At 41.0% G+C, this 20,426-nt stretch overlaps 1 protein-coding gene and 1 non-coding gene across 4 annotated transcripts; both read right to left on the reverse strand.

Moving 5' to 3' along the window:
• Positions 1-2,150: 2,150 nt before the first annotated feature.
• On the reverse strand, positions 2,151-2,222 carry trnat-cgu (transfer RNA threonine (anticodon CGU)). The gene has a single exon. It is a non-coding gene; the product is annotated as a tRNA-Thr (tRNA).
• A 2,766-nt stretch (positions 2,223-4,988) lies between these two features.
• Positions 4,989-19,744, reverse strand: LOC117409883 (zinc finger protein 501-like). 3 transcript variants are annotated; one of them, XM_059011630.1, is made up of 3 exons: positions 19,608-19,744; positions 13,498-13,595; positions 4,989-7,942 (listed from the first exon to the last, which is right to left on the reverse strand). In XM_059011630.1, the coding sequence occupies exon 3, from the start codon at positions 7,889-7,891 to the stop codon at positions 6,518-6,520; it is 1,374 nt and encodes a 457-aa protein (XP_058867613.1). In that variant the 5' UTR covers positions 7,892-7,942; positions 13,498-13,595; positions 19,608-19,744; the 3' UTR covers positions 4,989-6,517. The 3 variants fall into 3 exon arrangements, with proteins under 3 accessions (XP_058867613.1, XP_058867611.1, XP_058867612.1); XM_059011628.1 differs by lacking the exon at positions 19,608-19,744 and adding an exon at positions 14,712-16,076; XM_059011629.1 differs by lacking the exon at positions 19,608-19,744 and adding an exon at positions 14,568-14,704.
• Positions 19,745-20,426: the final 682 nt, after the last annotated feature.

Below are 20,426 nucleotides of genomic sequence, written 5' to 3' on the forward strand. Positions count from 1 at the left end.
TAAATGTGTATCTGGTATTCTAAGTATTACCTACAATTAATAACTCAGCTATATTCATATTCAGAATGTGATACAGTATTAAGACAGGGTCCAGTATTAGAAATAAATAAACACGCTTTAAGAGAAACAGCAGTGATGTTTATTGCCCATTCCCATCCATTCTCTAGATGTTTCTACATTGTGGTTGCAATCCACAGGGTCAAGGGACTCAGCGATGTTAAATAAAAAAACTAGAGCCCACAATCAACCAATATAGAAAGGAAGGGGGGAGAAATGTATTGCCTGCGTGCAGCACCTTACACTTTCCTCTATTAAATGTCATTTGCCATGTGTCTGCCCAGTTCTGAATGCTGTCGAGATCATTTTGAATGACCTTTGCTGCTGCAACAGTGTTTGCCACTCCTCCTGTTTTTGTGTCACTTGTTATTGATTTATTTATATAAATGTGTGTTTTGTTGTTCAGCTCTTTATTATTATTTCTCATCTCGAGTGTGGTTTGATGTATTTGCTTCACTGGACCCCCCTAAACTACTTTCTCTCTTTCCTCTATGGAACTATACGAGCGAAACTCCGATTGGCTGAAGGACTGTCTGCGCAATAAACGCCCCCCCTGTTGCTTAGCAACCGCGTCTCCCGTTCCACGGCTCTGCTTGCCAGCGGCTCGCTGCTTGATCTCCCCGCCCTGCCAATCATCTCCTGCCTTTATAAATGCGGAGGAATATTGTGAGAGGGAGAGCCGGGCTTGTGAAGGAGATTCCGCGCTGCAGACTGGAGCTGGAACGCGGAGAGACTTTATAACTTCGTGTCGCACACCAGGAAGGCTGTGTCTGACCGGGAGGGGATCATTTCAAACACGAGGTGCAGCGTGCTGGGGTTCCCCGGGCAGGGAGCCTGTTAGTTTATTGTTAACGTTGTGTGCTTTATTTGATAGCTGTGCCGCTCCTGCAGCAAGGAATCCTCTGCGTTTATTTGTTATATTTTATTTTATTCTAGCGTGCGCGCAGCTGTTTTATATATTCATTTTAAATAGATTGGGGGGAGTTGGTACCGTGTACTTTATAAATGTAATGTAGTTTGTAACGAGACCATTCAACTGCTGACGTTGTTGTCTACTTTGTATGTATCACAAAAAGAACAGAATTGCTGAACTGGCTAATTAACTTTACTATAAGAAACTGATAGATCCAAGTATTTTATATAAACTGCAATAATATAATCTGTGGTAATTAGTTTAATTAACAGCACTATAAGAAACTGATAGATTTAGAGTCTGTTTTATTGTATTATCCTTATATATATATATATAATCTACTAGACAATTGTTAGACTGTGAAGTGAAGGTGGCATTGTCATATGGTTTACATTATTGTTAATGTGCTTGAGATTTTTAAAACAATTACTAATAAAAACTTGTAAAGATTATTTTTGATATATGATTGCTTGGTTTCTCCTGGATAAAAGAGTTTGTGTGGGAACCAACCACTCGACGTCCTTGTCCTCAATAAACACAAGGTGCCGTAGTCAAATTATTAACATAAATGTAGCTATATGTATATAAAGACCTGCTACACAAGAAACCAACCGTTTGCTAAACTATTTAAGGACCAAGCGGGTTTTTTGGCTGTATTTGACTCTCTTCCTATAACAATGCACAAAAAATCAATTTGTTACAGTCTCATCTTGGAATGGGTGTCCTTGTTTTCAGGACACTCTGGGGAACGTTATAGCTTCTCTTAAATAATCTGTCCAAGCCGTCTGGCAAGGCAAGCTGTGGCTTTCAATTTGAAATTTCAGTATGATGTGGTGTTGACACAATCTCGGTCCTTAAAGGGTTAAGAGCCAAACACACTGACCAATTGCGCCACAGGAATTTTCTGCGGGATACGAGGTAAAAAATCACGTGTCTTGACAGGTTGCATTCCTGAAACTGACAGCTCGGCACCGTTGGTTGTGCTTGATAGGAAATGGTGTTGTTGGAGTCGGGGTATAGCTCAGTGGTAGAGCATTTAACAGCTGATCAAGAGATCCCCGGTTCAAATCCGAATACCCCCATTTTAATTTAAATTAAAATACAAGTTGCATTATATCATTTTTCTTTTCAGCTGCAAAGGTACAAACAAGTAACAAATAGTGTTTTAAAGAGAGCAACAAGGTACGGACGGGGATTGAACCCGTGATCTTCGGTTTACGAGACCGACGCCTTACCACTTGGCCACCGCACCCTTCATGACTGCACATGAAATCGGAAGCTTGGACTCTATTGAGAAGGCTGCCCGGAAAGACAATCTGTCTCGAAACCAACCTTACAGTTAACAGCTGAATGCCAAGGATGGGCAAAATAGTCTCGGAAACACTTTAAATACAAAACATTGGTCTCCATATTTATTTAAAATACAAATAGAAAATAGGTTGCCAGACATGTATTTTAAATAGGAATGAGTAAATACTATTTTGCAAATAGTATTTTTTTAAAAACACTTGACACCATCATCTACCGGCTGTAGTATACACCCATTTTTTATTTATTGTTTTCATAATAATGAACTGAAAGTTTCAGTACTGCCTCAGTCCACAAGCCTGTCAGTAACCGTATTTTGATCCAAAAGAACTGGTACTTCTATAGCAATAATTACAATAGTTTTAGGCTGTCTTTGAAAATGAATTACTCTGGAGTTAAGAATCGTACATCTTTTACCAGAAACATTTTGATTTACATTAAATGGATTTCATATTAGAGTGAAGCTATGGTCGCATTGCTGAGTAAGGAATGACCATAAAACAAGGCACATGCTAATTCTGAGGACACACTCGTTTTAGGTGTTAACCCTATTATTTGCAGCAGCAGCGATGCAATTTTAAAGCTTTTCACCATTTTTCAACTTTTTATTTACTTAAAACAAAAATGCAGTTTCTGCTCAATTTGTAATAATGCAGTACTTGTTATATGATCCTGACACTAATCGTAATATAATCAGAGCCTTCTGAGGACACAGACGCCGTTACCCACAGTAACGGCGTACATCTTTTACCAGAAACATTTTGTTTTACAGGTTTCTTTGCCGCCCACTTTCTTCCAGTTTTCAGCACAGGTGCTGCCTCCCTTACGCATTTGTCGCGTGACTCTACTAATGTCATTTCCAGTCTGACCTTGGTGCACTTAAACTCCTCGGTTAGAGCGGATGCTGGTAGCTGCAGTATATAAATACATCAAAAAGATTATTTAAATAGAACAAAATAGAAAATAAATGAGTCTAAAGTTATAAAAACATGCCTTCCAGTTTCAATATCAAGAGAGGTTAACCAGTCAAATAACTAAGTCAATAAACTAACATTAAAAGTAACACATTTCAACACACATTTTCATAAGCACGCAGGCTCCCGTATGGTTACGTGCACGCAGGACTCATACACATTACATACAGTGACTGTGTTCAGCAGAGTCTGTTGTGTGGGTTGCAATGAAGATTCGGAAGCAGTTTCAATTGCCTTTAGTATTAAGTTGGAATCTAGAGTTACTTCACAACTAGATAAATTCCATCAATGTTTAAATGGTTCTGATATTCATAGTTGTTGTTTTCAAATGCACACAATATCATGAGATCAGTTAAAGTCTTATCTTGTTTCAGTTGTTCAAAGTCGAATTGTTTGTATTTTTAATCTTAGCAATGTGTTACATTGTATTGACTGTTTTTTCCTTCTGTTTCCATGTAGATATTTCCTATACAAATATGGTATTTTACTTGAAACCTAAAGTCTGTGATATAATACTTATTCTGGAGATGTGATCGTTGGAATGAAGTTGGTCTTCTCTGTAACACAGAGCTGCAGTTGGTCTTCTCTGTAACACAGAGCTGCAGTTGGTCTTCTCTGTAACACAGAGCTGCAGTTGGTCTTCTCTGTAACACAGAGCTGCGGTTGGTCTTCTCTGTAACACAGAGCTGCGGTTGGTCTTCTCTGTAACACAGAGCTGCAGTTGGTCTTCTCTGTAACACAGAGCTGCAGTTGGTCTTCTCTGTAACACAGAGCTGCGGTTGGTCTTCTCTGTAACACAGAGCTGCGGTTGGTCTTCTCTGTAACACAGAGCTGCGGTTGGTCTTCTCTGTAACACAGAGCTGCGGTTGGTCTTCTCTGTAACAGAGCTGCGGTTGGTCTTCTCTGTAACAGAGCTGCAGTTGGTCTTCTCTGTAACAGAGCTGCAGTTGGTCTTCTCTGTAACAGAGCTGCAGTTGGTCTTCTCTGTAACAGAGCTGCAGTTGGTCTTCTCTGTAACAGAGCCTCAGTTGGATGTGGAGTCGATATCTAGGGAGGATGTCTGCATTACAGTGCTTCGAATGGAGCCCCATTCAAATCAAAGATAAAGAAGCTCACGCTTGTTTTTATTTAAATATAGCGCCCAAGAGGAGTTTACTTTGGTGATCCAATCCCTTCCAGGTAAAACAGGAAGCGAATCCCTGACTGAAATCAGTCCTTGCATTGGCTTACAGTTTGAATGACGCTAACTTTTACACAGCAATGTGTGCCATTAACACAGGTAGCTCCCCCTCCACCATGCAGAGAGATAGAACAGGATTCGTAAGATGTAGAATGAAACTTCATTCTGTTCTAACTTTAGTTATATTGATCATAGAAGGAAAAACACGTTATACAACAATTAAAGTAAAACAATTTAAGAATTATTTTCACTTTAAACTTATTTAAATGCAATAAACCTTTCAATTTTATTGGGAAAACACACTTAAACAACTCTTAAACTTGCATGTGCAAGATTAGTAATTGAAATAATAAAACCAATTGATCAGTAAGTTTTACTTCTGTTACATTTCAGTCTAATAGTTTTAGTAAATCTAAAACCCAGAGATTGTTAAACAAGTTAATATTATACCCCCGTAAAGGCTTTTTTTTTCAATTCACTTTTAGATAAGGAAATTAGGAATTATATTCACATTAATGTTCAGTGTTTCATGATAATTCATTTCATGGGAGAGTGATGACAGCTCGTGTCCACCAGGTGTCACACTTCTTAAGAAAGTTGTGTATTTGCTTTCAGACAGTCTTAATTTAAAGATAAGAATCAGCTCTGTTTGTTTATACCAGACAGGCAGGGCAGCACAGCAGGGAATCTAAACTATTCTCCAATGGAAATCTTTACCACCCTGTTACTAATATCTAGTCCTTTGAAGTAGATCTAGAGAACGTTATGGGGAAGGAAGACAAACTTAATTAACATCACAGCATCTGAAGTCTCAGTTTAAGATTTGAAATGTAATTTTACAAAGAACATTCAATTACAACTAGGAATTTCTCACACACCCTTTATATACAGAGACAATGGAAAACGTACAAGATCTCAAACTCAATGAAACTCTCTAAATAGCTAAGCTTGCCTTAATATGTACTGTAAGGTCATTCTAATGATAGCATACTAATAAAAAATACAAGCAAACAAGCCATATTTTACCCAAAGGGAATAAACAGCTAATGGTGATTCCACAAAAGCACCAGCTCTGTTACTGTCAAACAGTCTGAGGCAACTTCATCCTGCAGATTGTTTCGATCAATTATTCATAAACTTTACAAACTATGAATGTAGTAATAATGGTAATGTTGCAGCATGTAGGTTCTGCAGATTTTTAACACATGCAAAATGTTCAAATAGTTTGCTTGCAAACCTTTCATGTTTTACAGTATATTTATACAGCTCTACTACTGTGGGGACGTCATAATAATTGGATATACACATTTTTATTCAAATTCATTCAAAACCAACACAGCATTTGCTGCAGTGCAAGGTTTGCACCACTTGAAATAAAACACATAATTAAAAAGCACAACATTGCTTCACAGCTTGTGTTTGCACTGGTGCAATAGCTTAGAGGCCATTCTAGTTAGATGAAGCACACATTGCTGCCACACCCATGAAGATATTCTTAGTTTTCATTTATTTTAAACAATTCAATCCTTTATCTTATGCTGTACTCACCCACACTGGTACAGTAATGCCATTTGCAGCTCAAATACATCAAATTACATTAAAAATGATGTATGTTATTGGCAGCTTAATGTGTTGGGTTCATATCACACATATAAGTAGAATGACCCTGTAACTGTCTTAAATCCACAGCATGATGAGCGAGATTCATTTTTAATTCAGGGGCAGGAGTGGAGCTGAATCCCAGGGTTCTTCAGTTCATTCTGAAAGAATTATTATTATTTATTTCTTAGCAGACGCCCTTATCCAGGGCGACTTACAATTGTTACAAGATATCACATTTTTACATACAATTACCCATTTATACAGTTGGGTTTTTACTGGAGCAATCTAGGTAAAGTACCTTGCTCAAGGGTACAGCAGCAGTGTCCACCACCTGGGATTGAACCCACGACCCTCTGGTCAAGAGTCCAGCGCCCTAACCACTACTCCACACTGCAGAATGGGTCTGTCTCCTTGAGTTTGACACGCTCCCCTTCTCAGTGTCTCTGGATCATGCTGGCTCTCACTCCTGGGGACCCCCTTCATTTATTGCAGGGTGAGAGAGAGACAAGGAATCAGACAGCTCTCCACGCACTCAAACAAGCAGGGTGGAGAGGTGAGGGACTGGGAGGGAGGGAGGCTGGCTCCAGTGTGAATTCGCTGGTGTCTTTTTAGGTCTCCTAACTGACAGAAGCTCTTCTCACAGTCAGAACAGTGATACGGCTTCTCTCCAGTGTGAATTCGCAAGTGTGTTTTTAGGTTTCCTAACTGACTGAAGCTCTTCCCACAGTCAGCACAGTGATACGGCTTCCCTCCAGTGTGAATTCTCTGGTGTCTTTCTAGGGCTCCTAACCGACGGAAGCTCTTCTCACAGTCAGAGCACTGATACGGCTTCTCTCCAGTGTGAATTCGCAAGTGTGTTTTTAGGTTTCCTGACTCATTGAATCTCTCCCCACATTCAAAACAGTAATACGGCTTCTCTCCAGTGTGAATTCTCTGGTGTCTTTTTAGGTCTCCTAACTGACGAAAGCTCTTCTCACAGTCAGAACAGTGATACGGCTTCTCTCCAGTGTGAATTCGCTGGTGTATTTTAAGGCATCCTAACTGACTGAAGCTCTTCCCACAGTCAGCACAGTGATATGGCTTCCCTCCAGTGTGAATTCTCTGGTGTCTTTTTAGGTCTCCTAACCGACGGAAGCTCTTCTCACAGTCAGAGCACTGATACGGCTTCTCTCCAGTGTGAATTCGCAAGTGTGTTTTTAGGTTTCCTGACTCATTGAATCTCTCCCCACATTCAAAACAGTAATACGGCTTCTCTCCAGTGTGAATTCTCTGGTGTCTTTTTAGGTTTCCTAACTGACGGAAGCTCTTCCCACAGTCAGCACAGTGATATGGCTTCCCTCCAGTGTGAATTCTCTGGTGTATTTTTAGGTATCCTAATGAACTGAAGCTCTTCTCACATTCAGTACATTGTTGTGATATCTGTGGCTGGGATATGTTTTCTGAATCCTTAAACAAGTCAATAGATTCTTCTTCAATGTGGACAGGCTGCAGTTCAATCTTTTCTAATTTAATGTGGACAGGCTCCAGTTCAGTCTCTTCTTTCATGTGGACATGCTCCAGTTCAGTCTCTTCATCAATGTGGACAGGCTGCAGTTCAATCTTTTCTAATTTAATGTGGACAGGCTCCAGTTCAGTCTCTTCTTTCATGTGGACAGGCTCCAGTTCAGTCTCTTCTTTAATGTGGACAGGCTCCAGTTCAGTCTCTTCTTTAATGTGAACAGGCTCCAGTTCGGTCTCGTCTTTAATGTGGACAGGCTCCAGTTCGGTCTCTTCTTTAATGTGGACAGGCTCCAGTTCGGTCTCTTCTTTAATGTGGACAGGCTCCAGTTCAGTCTCTTCTTTAAAGTGGACAGGCATCTCCTGTTTAATGTAATCTTTTTCCTTGGCTTTCACCTGGATAAGACAGTCCTGGAAGCAGAAAATAACATTTAAGTGTTACAATCTGTTCTCTATTGGTGTGTTTACTCTTAGGACTTGGACCTGAACTGGCAGGTTTGATGAGATTGAAAGATTTGTATAATTGAGCCCCCAGTTTACACCTGAGCACAGAACTAGGCTGGCTTTGACCCGTATGCGCGCACATAGCCCCTGAACTGTATCAACCACTCCATGCTTGAAGACATTACCCCTCCCAGGACACAGAGGCAGAAGTGTTTAAATCAACAGCAAGCCTGTCATTTGAGTCACTTGTGTGTTTCTACTGCAAGGTGGTCATTCCGTGCCAATTAAGATTTCATTCTGTCATCAGAAATGGAGCGGAGCATTGAAAACATGCAAATCTGATGTTTCAAGAAACAGGTGTTATTGTCTTTATTTGCACATCAGTCTGACAATTCTTCTTGCATGGAAATGTAAACAGTAACTCCCATGTATTTTCTTGCCCATGACAAGTATTCCATGGACACAGAGAAAGCAGGCAGGTGGCAGAGCGTTCAGCTTCAGTGCCCCACAGGTGTGGAATGATCTGCCTCGATTTGGAAGGGAGGCACCATCTCCTGCTGCTTTTAACCCTTCTGCTCCGGTGAACATTCTACCTGTTTGAGGTCTGACTGACAGAACGTGACTTTCATCTTGTGTATCAGAATCATTTTCACCAAATTGTTTGACGGGTGCGTACTACCGAAACCAAAGATACTGAAATGCTGCACCTCATAATAAAAGGTATTTCTAATGGCCTGGGGCTTTACTGACATGCATTTTGATTGGACAGTCATCTCTGATGTTTATCCTATGAATATTTCACTACAGTTAATATTTTGTCGATTTATCTTTGGGTTTATAAACATTTTGGATGATTTAGTATGATTTCTGGTAAGCTTGTACTTGTGATCGCTGAATCTCCTGACAGAGAAAAAAAAGAAAAAAACAACAACTCACTCATCTAGCTTTCTGTCTATCGAACTTTACTTTTGTTTGGAGCCTTTGGAGATGTCAGTCATTTGGTAAGCAACCAATGGTTGTTTAAAAGGCTTAAAATGGGCGTCTACCATCACCATGACATCATTGTTCATATATGAACGATTTCTAGAGGCTCTTTTTTGGCACCAGTTAGGAGTGAATAGATTGTTTTCCAAATGGTTCATGTGGATACATCCAGCATTAACATTTTTGAAAATCCGGTATTGCACCTAATATAGCCTTGCAGTTAAATAACATTTCTCAAGAACAGTCAAGGATAGCCCTCCTAGTTTAGAGAGCGAGAGTCTCCTTTTCTTTATTCTGGGCTGGAAACCCTCCATAGACAATCTACCCCGCAGACAGATTGGCAGCATTTCCAGTTCAGCATCTTCTACTATTTATTATTATACTGATTATTGGTAACCTAAAACTTCTTCACATAATATAATGATTTACATGCAAATAAACATTTTCCCATCCAACAATATGATTTTTCAAGCAGGTAGGTAATTTATTTGTAAATTCCCGAGCAATACAATGTATTATTATATCACGATTTTAATGTCCATGTAACTGCTGTCAGCTACTTTTATACACGTCCAACTACTGAAACTTACAGAAATATTACAACAGCGCTTTCACCCTTTGCAGGAAATGAAATCATTGTGAGCACATTTTCAGAACTCAGTAACACGCTTATGTGTAGACATTATTCTTGAAAATGTTTCTTTGTAATGGCTTATCCCACAAGGTTGAGATTAAATGTTGGGGCTATTTACAAAAAGATACACATTAAACTACAGAACACAGTAAAACATTGCAATCCCAACACCTAAGGGAGCAGCGTCTTTGAAAACAGGAACAATTTATTAAATACCAGCAACAAAGTTAGTTCTGCCTGCTGCGGGCGTGTTGAATGCTTTGATTCAGATCAGCAGGCAGTATTCTGCAGTGCCAGTACCGTGCTGGGAAATCACAGAGGCATCAACTTACTGATGCTCAGATTTGCTATGTTTTACTGTATATGAATACTAGTTCACTTTGACCCAGTTAATCCAACATCTTTCATTTGTCAAAATTGAAATATGACAGATTTGAGATACTAATGTTACTTGCAAATACATCACTGCAAAACATGTTTGTATGAGATAAACAATGATGCACTCTTTGAACAAAAGCTGTTTAGTGTCTAAACACAAGAACCATAATAATATTAATAATCAGGGGTTCAGAACAGAAAACTGCTGCTGATGTTAAAGGGTACATAAGGACCTTTTTAATTTTATTGTGTTTCATGTTCCCATGTATTGCTAAAACTGTTTACGTAAGGTGTGTGTATGTATCCACATGGACCTCTTAGAACTACATTTCCCATCATCCTCCTGCTCACTGGTAAATCCATCTCAGTTACACATGTGAGCAGGAGGATGATGGGGAATGTAGTTCTGAGAGGTCCATGTGGGTACATGGGAAGCCATCTTGAGGCACATAGAATGAAATTTAAAAAAGTAAAAAAAAAATGGTTGAAATGTAAAAAAATAAACACACACCTTATGTAAAGAGTTGTATCAACACGTGGGAACATGCGACACAATAAAATAAAAAGGTCCTTCTGTACCCTTTAAGCCGGACATGCAAAGTGAAATTCATGCAGTTTAATGTTAATTTGAAAATGCACAAAAAACCTCAACTTATGTTGCTTCACTTAACTTTGTTAATTCTTTGCCACATCTGTTAAGGTATTTTCTGGATGGCATCAAGATTACAATTATTGCAGATGTGTTATTTTTAATAGGAGACTCATCACTCTTTTCTTCTCCCCCCCCCCCCCCCCACTATAAAAATGACTATTTACAGCAGACGTGTTATGGCAAAACATTCAGCGTTGATAAGAATGTAGTGCCGCAGTAATGCTGCTGCTATATTTTAGTCTCAGTGGTTTCATTCCTTTAGCTTAAAACAAGGCAGGCGGAAAGTCTATCAATGAAGATGCACCCTCAAAATGAGACTGAGCCAGCTGTGAGGTGGAGAAACTACAACAGCAGCCGTTACATTCTTATTGTAAGCATACACTGCTTCAAAATGCAGCACAGCTTCAACTGTTCACTTAATCAAAAACAAAGATGTTATGAAAATATCCGCTTAAAAAATTCAATCAAACTTGAATTAGTTACTAAACAAGACGGCACAGTAATCAATTACAGCTTCAAAATGTCTCAGAATACACCCGCACCCAATGAGACTGAGCAAGACACACAATTACAAATAAGAATTTAAACCATCAGTGTTATTTAGGATTCAACCTATTTTTTTTTTTTTTAAAGCATCAGAATGATATTCTACTCGCAGTTCCTTGTTGGATTTAATGCAGCATCAAGTCTGTTCTGCTGCACACAACTCGCTATCCTATTGTTGTCTTCAGATATTAAAAATCCAAACACGGCTCTTTAGAGACTTATTTACTGCAGGATGATCACACGTTACACAGCACTGGTAAAATGAGTGTCTCAGTGTTCTTGCATCATTAGTAAGCATGCCTGAGCAAACATTAAATTCTGTGCTGGATGAAATTCAATCATGTCTGCCGATAGCCAGTTGTGTTTTCTTCCTTATATCGGTGCCATGCCGGTAGGCTCCCGATTATCAGAGCACCCCTATTAACCAGAAACATGTAAACTGGAACAGAAATAAGAAATAAAAGCTTCTTGAAGTGCGTCCTGAATGGTTATAATAACACGATGCAAAGTGAAACGCAAGTGCTTTGAATGAAGTGACTGAACTAACACGATGAGACTTCAGTTTAAACGTACGTGTATTCGGGTGATCTTAAATCAATGAAAACTATAGAACATTTCAAAGTAGCCCTTGTGTGTAAGGTACACGTGCTTTCAGCACATTGCCACTAACACAGTCATTTTAACTAGCGACACTGCACAGTGCTGGACATTTTAATAAGGAGGAGTGTTAACATGAACAGAATAATGTAATATCAGCAGATGACAGAAAACACTTTAATCCCCAAGTTTCTATGATCTCTTTATTTTCTTACTTGTTGAAGGCTTTGTGATAGTTTCGATGTCTTCTGGCTCTGTGTGCAGAGCAATAACTTGCATAGTATTGATTTGAGGCACCTCTGTGTGCAGAGCAATAACTTGCATAGTATTGATTTGAGGCACCTCTGTGTGTACAGCAATAACTTGCATAGTATTGATTTGAGGACACCTCTGTGTGCAGACCAATAAATTGCATAGTATTGATTTGAGGCACTTCTGTGTGGAGAGCAATAAATTGCATAGTATTGATTTGAGGACACCTCTGTGTGCAGAGCAATAAATTGCATAGTATTGATTTGAGGACACCTCTGTGTGCAAAGCAATAACTTGCATAGTATTGATTTGAGGACACCTCTGTGTGCAGAGCAATAACTTGCATAGTATTGATTTGAGGCACCTCTGTGTGCAGAGCAATAACTTGCATAGTATTGACTTGAGGCACCTCTGTGTGCAGAGCAATAACTTGCAAAGGAGTCATGGAAAAGAGATCTACTGAAAAATGAATTTAAAAGCAAGTGAACTGCCCTTTTTAATCTGTGACAATAACAGAGATTAACTGTACTGTAACGCACATTCTTGTGCTAAACTCTTAGCCTTTCAGATGCGTTTCTTTCTGTAATATTAAGCAAAAATGTCAATAATAAACAAAGCATTGCACACAATTACAATCCTGCCCAGTAACACACTGACTGCTCTGACACACTCAGTTACAATGAGACAATACAAGGAACACACTGACTGCTCTGACACACTCAGTTACAATGAGACAATACAAGGAACACATTGAGTGCTCTGACACACTCAGTTACAATGAGACAATACAAGGAACACACTGACTGCTCTGACACACTCAGTTACAATGAGACAATACAAGGAACACAGTGACTGCTCCGACACACTCAGTTACAATGAGACAATACAAGGAACACATTGAGTGCTCTGACACACTCAGTTACAATGAGACAATACAAGGAACACACTGACTGCTCCGACACACTCAGTTACAATGAGACAATACAAGGAACACACTGACTGCTCCGACACACTCAGTTACAATGAGACAATACAAGGAACACATTGAGTGCTCCGACACACTCAGTTACAATGAGACAATACAAGAAACACACTGACTGCTCCGACACACTCAGTTACAATGAGACAACACAAGGAACACATTGAGTGCTCCGACACACTCAGTTACAATGAGACAATACAAGGAACACAGTGACTGCTCTGACACACTCAGTTACAATGAGACAATACAAGAAACACACTGACTGCTCTGACACACTCAGCTACAATGAGACAATACAAGGAACACACTGACTGCTCTGACACACTCAGTTACAATGAGACAATACAAGAAACACACTGACTGCTCTGACACACTCAGTTACAATGAGACAACACAAGGAACACATTGAGTGCTCCGACACACTCAGTTACAATGAGACAATATAGACAGAGTATGAAGCTGATTGAAGTCTAATGAATAGAGAGAGAGAAGCTTACTTCAGGTATTGTCAGTGGGATGTGCAGCACGGCTCTAGTGCTCCAGTCACTCGCTCTGACCGTCTCCTCAGTGAATGTGTCCTTTCTGCTCTTCAGATCTGAAAATGTGTTTATTTAGTTCAAGGAGAACAGAGAATGTTTTTACATGTGCTTTAGTTCACTTAAACAAATGTATACTGTACTATGAGATTACAAGAATACAGTTTAAGATACTGTGAAAGAAGCCGTTCAAGGGGAGGAGACAATTTCACCCCCCCCAGGTGATCAAGGAAGTGCAACACTGTCTGAAAGCAAGGCTTATAAACCTGTATTGTAACCTTGTGTAGTACCAGATATCCTGCATCAAAATAAAAACATGTTTGTTTCCCCTAGCAATATTAAAAACACAGTGTGACGTCCCACAGCACGAGTTTGGAATTGAGGTGTCCCTCAGTGTTTTAAATAATACACAAGAATAACACTAGTAAAGGCAACACAGATACACCTCATTGAAAGAATGTTTAAACATGATTTCAAACACATTAAGAAGGACAGAAAGCCGGTTTCCATGTGTGTTCATGCAAGTGTGAAAATGGCAGTCACTGTATGAACGTTTTGGAAAGCGCTGCTTTTACAATCATTACGGTACACATACACGATAATAATTGTTTGATACTGAAAATATATTTGATCTCGTTTATATATAAAAAATACTTCCCCGATTGCTAGCTTCTAAGTTCCACGCGGTCTCACGAATAGAAAAACAAAACAAAACAAAACAAAACAAAACCAAACATGCACGACAAAAATAGCCAGACCGCCAAAGACAATATTTACTCGCTAGATGTTTTCAACACGAGTTCATTTTGACTGGAAACCCGACACTCGAGCAGCGCTGAGCCCGCGGCACGGAGACTGCAACTGAGGAGATATGAATAAAAACAAACACGCCGCTTCACAAATACAACACACACACACACAAAAACAACGCGCTCCTACCACACTACAACCCGGACCTTTCAAAATAATACAATATAACAGCGCTCTGTAGTTTATAAACACATTGTAGAGCTCCATGCAGACTCTCTCACCTCCTCTCTGCTCTCCCTCAGTGTCTGAACGGATAAAACAACGCGCTCATACCACACTACAACCCGGACCTTTCAAAATAATACAATATAACAGCGCTCTGTAGTTTATAAACACATTGTAGAGCTCCATGCAGACTCTCTCACCTCCTCTCTGCTCTCCCTCAGTGTCTGAACGGATAAAACAACGCGCTCCTACCACACTACAACCCGGACCTTTCAAAATAATACAATATAACAGCGCTCTGTAGTTTATAAACACATTGTAGAGCTCCATGCAGACTCTCTCACCTCCTCTCTGCTCTCCCTCAGTGTCTGAACGGATAAAACAACGCGCTCCTACCACACTACAACCCGGACCTTTCAAAATAATACAATATAACAGCGCTCTGTAGTTTATAAACACATTGTAGAGCTCCATGCAGACTCTCTCACCTCCTCTCTGCTCTCCCTCAGTGTCTGAACGGATAAAACAACGCGCTCCTACCACACTACAACCCGGACCTTTCAAAATAATACAATATAACAGCGCTCTGTAGTTTATAAACACATTGTAGAGCTCCATGCAGACTCTCTCACCTCCTCTCTGCTCTCCCTCAGTGTCTGAACGGATAAAACAACGCGCTCCTACCACACTACAACCCGGACCTTTCAAAATAATACAATATAACAGCGCTCTGTAGTTTATAAACACATTGTAGAGCTCCATGCAGACTCTCTCACCTCCTCTCTGCTCTCCCTCAGTGTCTGAACGGATAAAACAACGCGCTCCTACCACACTACAACCCGGACCTTTCAAAATAATACAATATAACAGCGCTCTGTAGTTTATAAACACATTGTAGAGCTCCATGCAGACTCTCTCACCTCCTCTCTGCTCTCCCTCAGTGTCTGAACGGATAAAACAACGCGCTCCTACCACACTACAACCCGGACCTTTCAAAATAATACAATATAACAGCGCTCTGTAGTTTATAAACACATTGTAGAGCTCCATGCAGACTCTCTCACCTCCTCTCTGCTCTCCCTCAGTGTCTGAACGGATAAAACAACGCGCTCCTACCACACTACAACCCGGACCTTTCAAAATAATACAATATAACAGCGCTCTGTAGTTTATAAACACATTGTAGAGCTCCATGCAGACTCTCTCACCTCCTCTCTGCTCTCCCTCAGTGTCTGAACGGATAAAACAACGCGCTCCTACCACACTACAACCCGGACCTTTCAAAATAATACAATATAACAGCGCTCTGTAGTTTATAAACACATTGTAGAGCTCCATGCAGACTCTCTCACCTCCTCTCTGCTCTCCCTCAGTGTCTGAACGGATAAAACAACGCGCTCCTACCACACTACAACCCGGACCTTTCAAAATAATACAATATAACAGCGCTCTGTAGTTTATAAACACATTGTAGAGCTCCATGCAGACTCTCTCACCTCCTCTCTGCTCTCCCTCAGTGTCTGAACGGATAAAACAACGCGCTCATACCACACTACAACCCGGACCTTTCAAAATAATACAATATAACAGCGCTCTGTAGTTTATAAACACATTGTAGAGCTCCATGCAGACTCTCTCACCTCCTCTCTGCTCTCCCTCAGTGTCTGAACGGATAAAACAACGCGCTCCTACCACACTACAACCCGGACCTTTCAAAATAATACAATATAACAGCGCTCTGTAGTTTATAAACACATTGTAGAGCTCCATGCAGACTCTCTCACCTCCTCTCTGCTCTCCCTCAGTGTCTGAACGGATAAAACAACGCGCTCCTACCACACTACAACCCGGACCTTTCAAAATAATACAATATAACAGCGCTCTGTAGTTTATAAACACATTGTAGAGCTCCATGCAGACTCTCTCACCTCCTCTCTGCTCTCCCTCAGTGTCTGAACGGATAAAACAACGCGCTCCTACCACACTACAACCCGGACCTTTCAAAATAATACAATATAACAGCGCTCTGTAGTTTATAAACACATTGTAGAGCTCCATGCAGACTCTCTCACCTCCTCTCTGCTCTCCCTCAGTGTCTGAACGGATAAAACAACGCGCTCCTACCACACTACAACCCGGACCTTTCAAAATAATACAATATAACAGCGCTCTGTAGTTTATAAACACATTGTAGAGCTCCATGCAGACTCTCTCACCTCCTCTCTGCTCTCCCTCAGTGTCTGAACGGATAAAACAACGCGCTCCTACCACACTACAACCCGGACCTTTCAAAATAATACAATATAACAGCGCTCTGTAGTTTATAAACACATTGTAGAGCTCCATGCAGACTCTCTCACCTCCTCTCTGCTCTCCCTCAGTGTCTGAACGGATAAAACAACGCGCTCCTACCACACTACAACCCGGACCTTTCAAAATAATACAATATAACAGCGCTCTGTAGTTTATAAACACATTGTAGAGCTCCATGCAGACTCTCTCACCTCCTCTCTGCTCTCCCTCAGTGTCTGAACGGATAAAACAACGCGCTCCTACCACACTACAACCCGGACCTTTCAAAATAATACAATATAACAGCGCTCTGTAGTTTATAAACACATTGTAGAGCTCCATGCAGACTCTCTCACCTCCTCTCTGCTCTCCCTCAGTGTCTGAACGGATAAAACAACGCGCTCCTACCACACTACAACCCGGACCTTTCAAAATAATACAATATAACAGCGCTCTGTAGTTTATAAACACATTGTAGAGCTCCATGCAGACTCTCTCACCTCCTCTCTGCTCTCCCTCAGTGTCTGAACGGATAAAACAACGCGCTCCTACCACACTACAACCCGGACCTTTCAAAATAATACAATATAACAGCGCTCTGTAGTTTATAAACACATTGTAGAGCTCCATGCAGACTCTCTCACCTCCTCTCTGCTCTCCCTCAGTGTCTGAACGGATAAAACAACGCGCTCCTACCACACTACAACCCGGACCTTTCAAAATAATACAATATAACAGCGCTCTGTAGTTTATAAACACATTGTAGAGCTCCATGCAGACTCTCTCACCTCCTCTCTGCTCTCCCTCAGTGTCTGAACGGATAAAACAACGCGCTCCTACCACACTACAACCCGGACCTTTCAAAATAATACAATATAACAGCGCTCTGTAGTTTATAAACACATTGTAGAGCTCCATGCAGACTCTCTCACCTCCTCTCTGCTCTCCCTCAGTGTCTGAACGGATAAAACAACGCGCTCCTACCACACTACAACCCGGACCTTTCAAAATAATACAATATAACAGCGCTCTGTAGTTTATAAACACATTGTAGAGCTCCATGCAGACTCTCTCACCTCCTCTCTGCTCTCCCTCAGTGTCTGAACGGATAAAACAACGCGCTCCTACCACACTACAACCCGGACCTTTCAAAATAATACAATATAACAGCGCTCTGTAGTTTATAAACACATTGTAGAGCTCCATGCAGACTCTCTCACCTCCTCTCTGCTCTCCCTCAGTGTCTGAACGGATAAAACAACGCGCTCCTACCACACTACAACCCGGACCTTTCAAAATAATACAATATAACAGCGCGCTGTAGTTTATAAACACATTGTAGAGCTCCATGCAGACTCTCTCACCTCCTCTCTGCTCTCCCTCAGTGTCTGAACGGATAAAACAACGCGCTCCTACCACACTACAACCCGGACCTTTCAAAATAATACAATATAACAGCGCTCTGTAGTTTATAAACACATTGTAGAGCTCCATGCAGACTCTCTCACCTCCTCTCTGCTCTCCCTCAGTGTCTGAACGGATAAAACAACGCGCTCCTACCACACTACAACCCGGACCTTTCAAAATAATACAATATAACAGCGCTCTGTAGTTTATAAACACATTGTAGAGCTCCATGCAGACTCTCTCACCTCCTCTCTGCTCTCCCTCAGTGTCTGAACGGATAAAACAACGCGCTCCTACCACACTACAACCCGGACCTTTCAAAATAATACAATATAACAGCGCTCTGTAGTTTATAAACACATTGTAGAGCTCCATGCAGACTCTCTCACCTCCTCTCTGCTCTCCCTCAGTGTCTGAACGGATAAAACAACGCGCTCCTACCACACTACAACCCGGACCTTTCAAAATAATACAATATAACAGCGCTCTGTAGTTTATAAACACATTGTAGAGCTCCATGCAGACTCTCTCACCTCCTCTCTGCTCTCCCTCAGTGTCTGAACGGATAAAACAACGCGCTCCTACCACACTACAACCCGGACCTTTCAAAATAATACAATATAACAGCGCTCTGTAGTTTATAAACACATTGTAGAGCTCCATGCAGACTCTCTCACCTCCTCTCTGCTCTCCCTCAGTGTCTGAACTGGTAAAACAACGCGCTCCTACCACACTACAACCCGGACCTTTCAAAATAATACAATATAACAGCGCTCTGTAGTTTATAAACACATTGTAGAGCTCCATGCAGACTCTCTCACCTCCTCTCTGCTCTCCCTCAGTGTCTGAACGGATAAAACAACGCGCTCCTACCACACTACAACCCGGACCTTTCAAAATAATACAATATAACAGCGCTCTGTAGTTTATAAACACATTGTAGAGCTCCATGCAGACTCTCTCACCTCCTCTCTGCTCTCCCTCAGTGTCTGAACGGATAAAACAACGCGCTCCTACCACACTACAACCCGGACCTTTCAAAATAATACAATATAACAGCGCTCTGTAGTTTATAAACACATTGTAGAGCTCCATGCAGACTCTCTCACCTCCTCTCTGCTCTCCCTCAGTGTCTGAACGGATAAAACAACGCGCTCCTACCACACTACAACCCGGACCTTTCAAAATAATACAATATAACAGCGCTCTGTAGTTTATAAACACATTGTAGAGCTCCATGCAGACTCTCTCACCTCCTCTCTGCTCTCCCTCAGTGTCTGAACGGATAAAACAACGCGCTCCTACCACACTACAACCCGGACCTTTCAAAATAATACAATATAACAGCGCTCTGTAGTTTATAAACACATTGTAGAGCTCCATGCAGACTCTCTCACCTCCTCTCTGCTCTCCCTCAGTGTCTGAACGGGTCTGTCTCCCACAGGACGAGGAATATACCAATCACAAAATACAAACTGATCAGCGCGGTTTAACAATTCATCTAATATGAACCGCAAAGGGAATTGTGATACCGGGGATCTTTTAATTAAAAATGAATATGACTCTCAATTTTAACATCATAATCGAGCTGTTTGTAGCTCTATATTTTCCCCAGTGAATACAATTTGAATTGAGGTAACCCCTCCCCCATGCCAGAGTTGGTATAGTCCTTTCTTTATCAGGCGGCAGCAGTGTCGATGCAGCGAGTTTCTCGCAGATATATAATCTGTGTTTTGTGTAATTATATTGATATTTCCCGTCCTCTTCTTCCGAATGAGATGTTCAAACACTAACGCGATACCCCTGATAATGTTTTTTAGAAGTATATCAGGTTAATTCAAGTTGAGCGCCGTTGTCACAAACAGATCCACAATGGCGCAGGCATGCTCGCAGTTTCATAGCTTTCTCTTCGCTAGTCTTGCAGGTTCAGGGCGTGTGAACTTGTTTTTGGTAAATACAGCACAGGGTCGCAGAAAGGTCATTCTTTACGAGTAAACTTCCAGGCAGTAACCTCTGCTATTTCTACCCCATGCTTTTATTCAGTTTCTCTTAAACTGTATGATTGTCTCCTATTCTTTATCCAGGACAGTATTCCTCCCTGCTGTCCAGCGGCACAGATTTAGACTCTTCCTCAGACTGCGCTGCGAACTAAACCAGGCAACAGAGCCGCGTCCACAGCAGCAGAAGAGTCACCAGCAATGAGACACGCCAAGGAG

This window comes from Acipenser ruthenus, chromosome 42, assembly GCF_902713425.1.
Source record: "Acipenser ruthenus chromosome 42, fAciRut3.2 maternal haplotype, whole genome shotgun sequence".
NCBI lineage: Eukaryota > Metazoa > Chordata > Actinopteri > Acipenseriformes > Acipenseridae > Acipenser > Acipenser ruthenus.

Excerpts from the sequence above, each read along its gene's own strand:
- LOC117409883 (XM_059011628.1), bottom strand. The coding sequence starts at position 15,993 with ATGGAGCTCTACAATGTGTTTATAAACTACAGAGCGCTGTTATATTGT. Across the intron at positions 13,596-14,711 it reads TGAGGGAGAGCAGAGAGGAG|ATCTGAAGAGCAGAAAGGAC; the intron begins GTGAGAGAGTCT and ends ACACATTTTCAG. Across the intron at positions 7,943-13,497 it reads TCCCACTGACAATACCTGAA|GACTGTCTTATCCAGGTGAA; the intron begins GTAAGCTTCTCT and ends TTCTGCTTCCAG.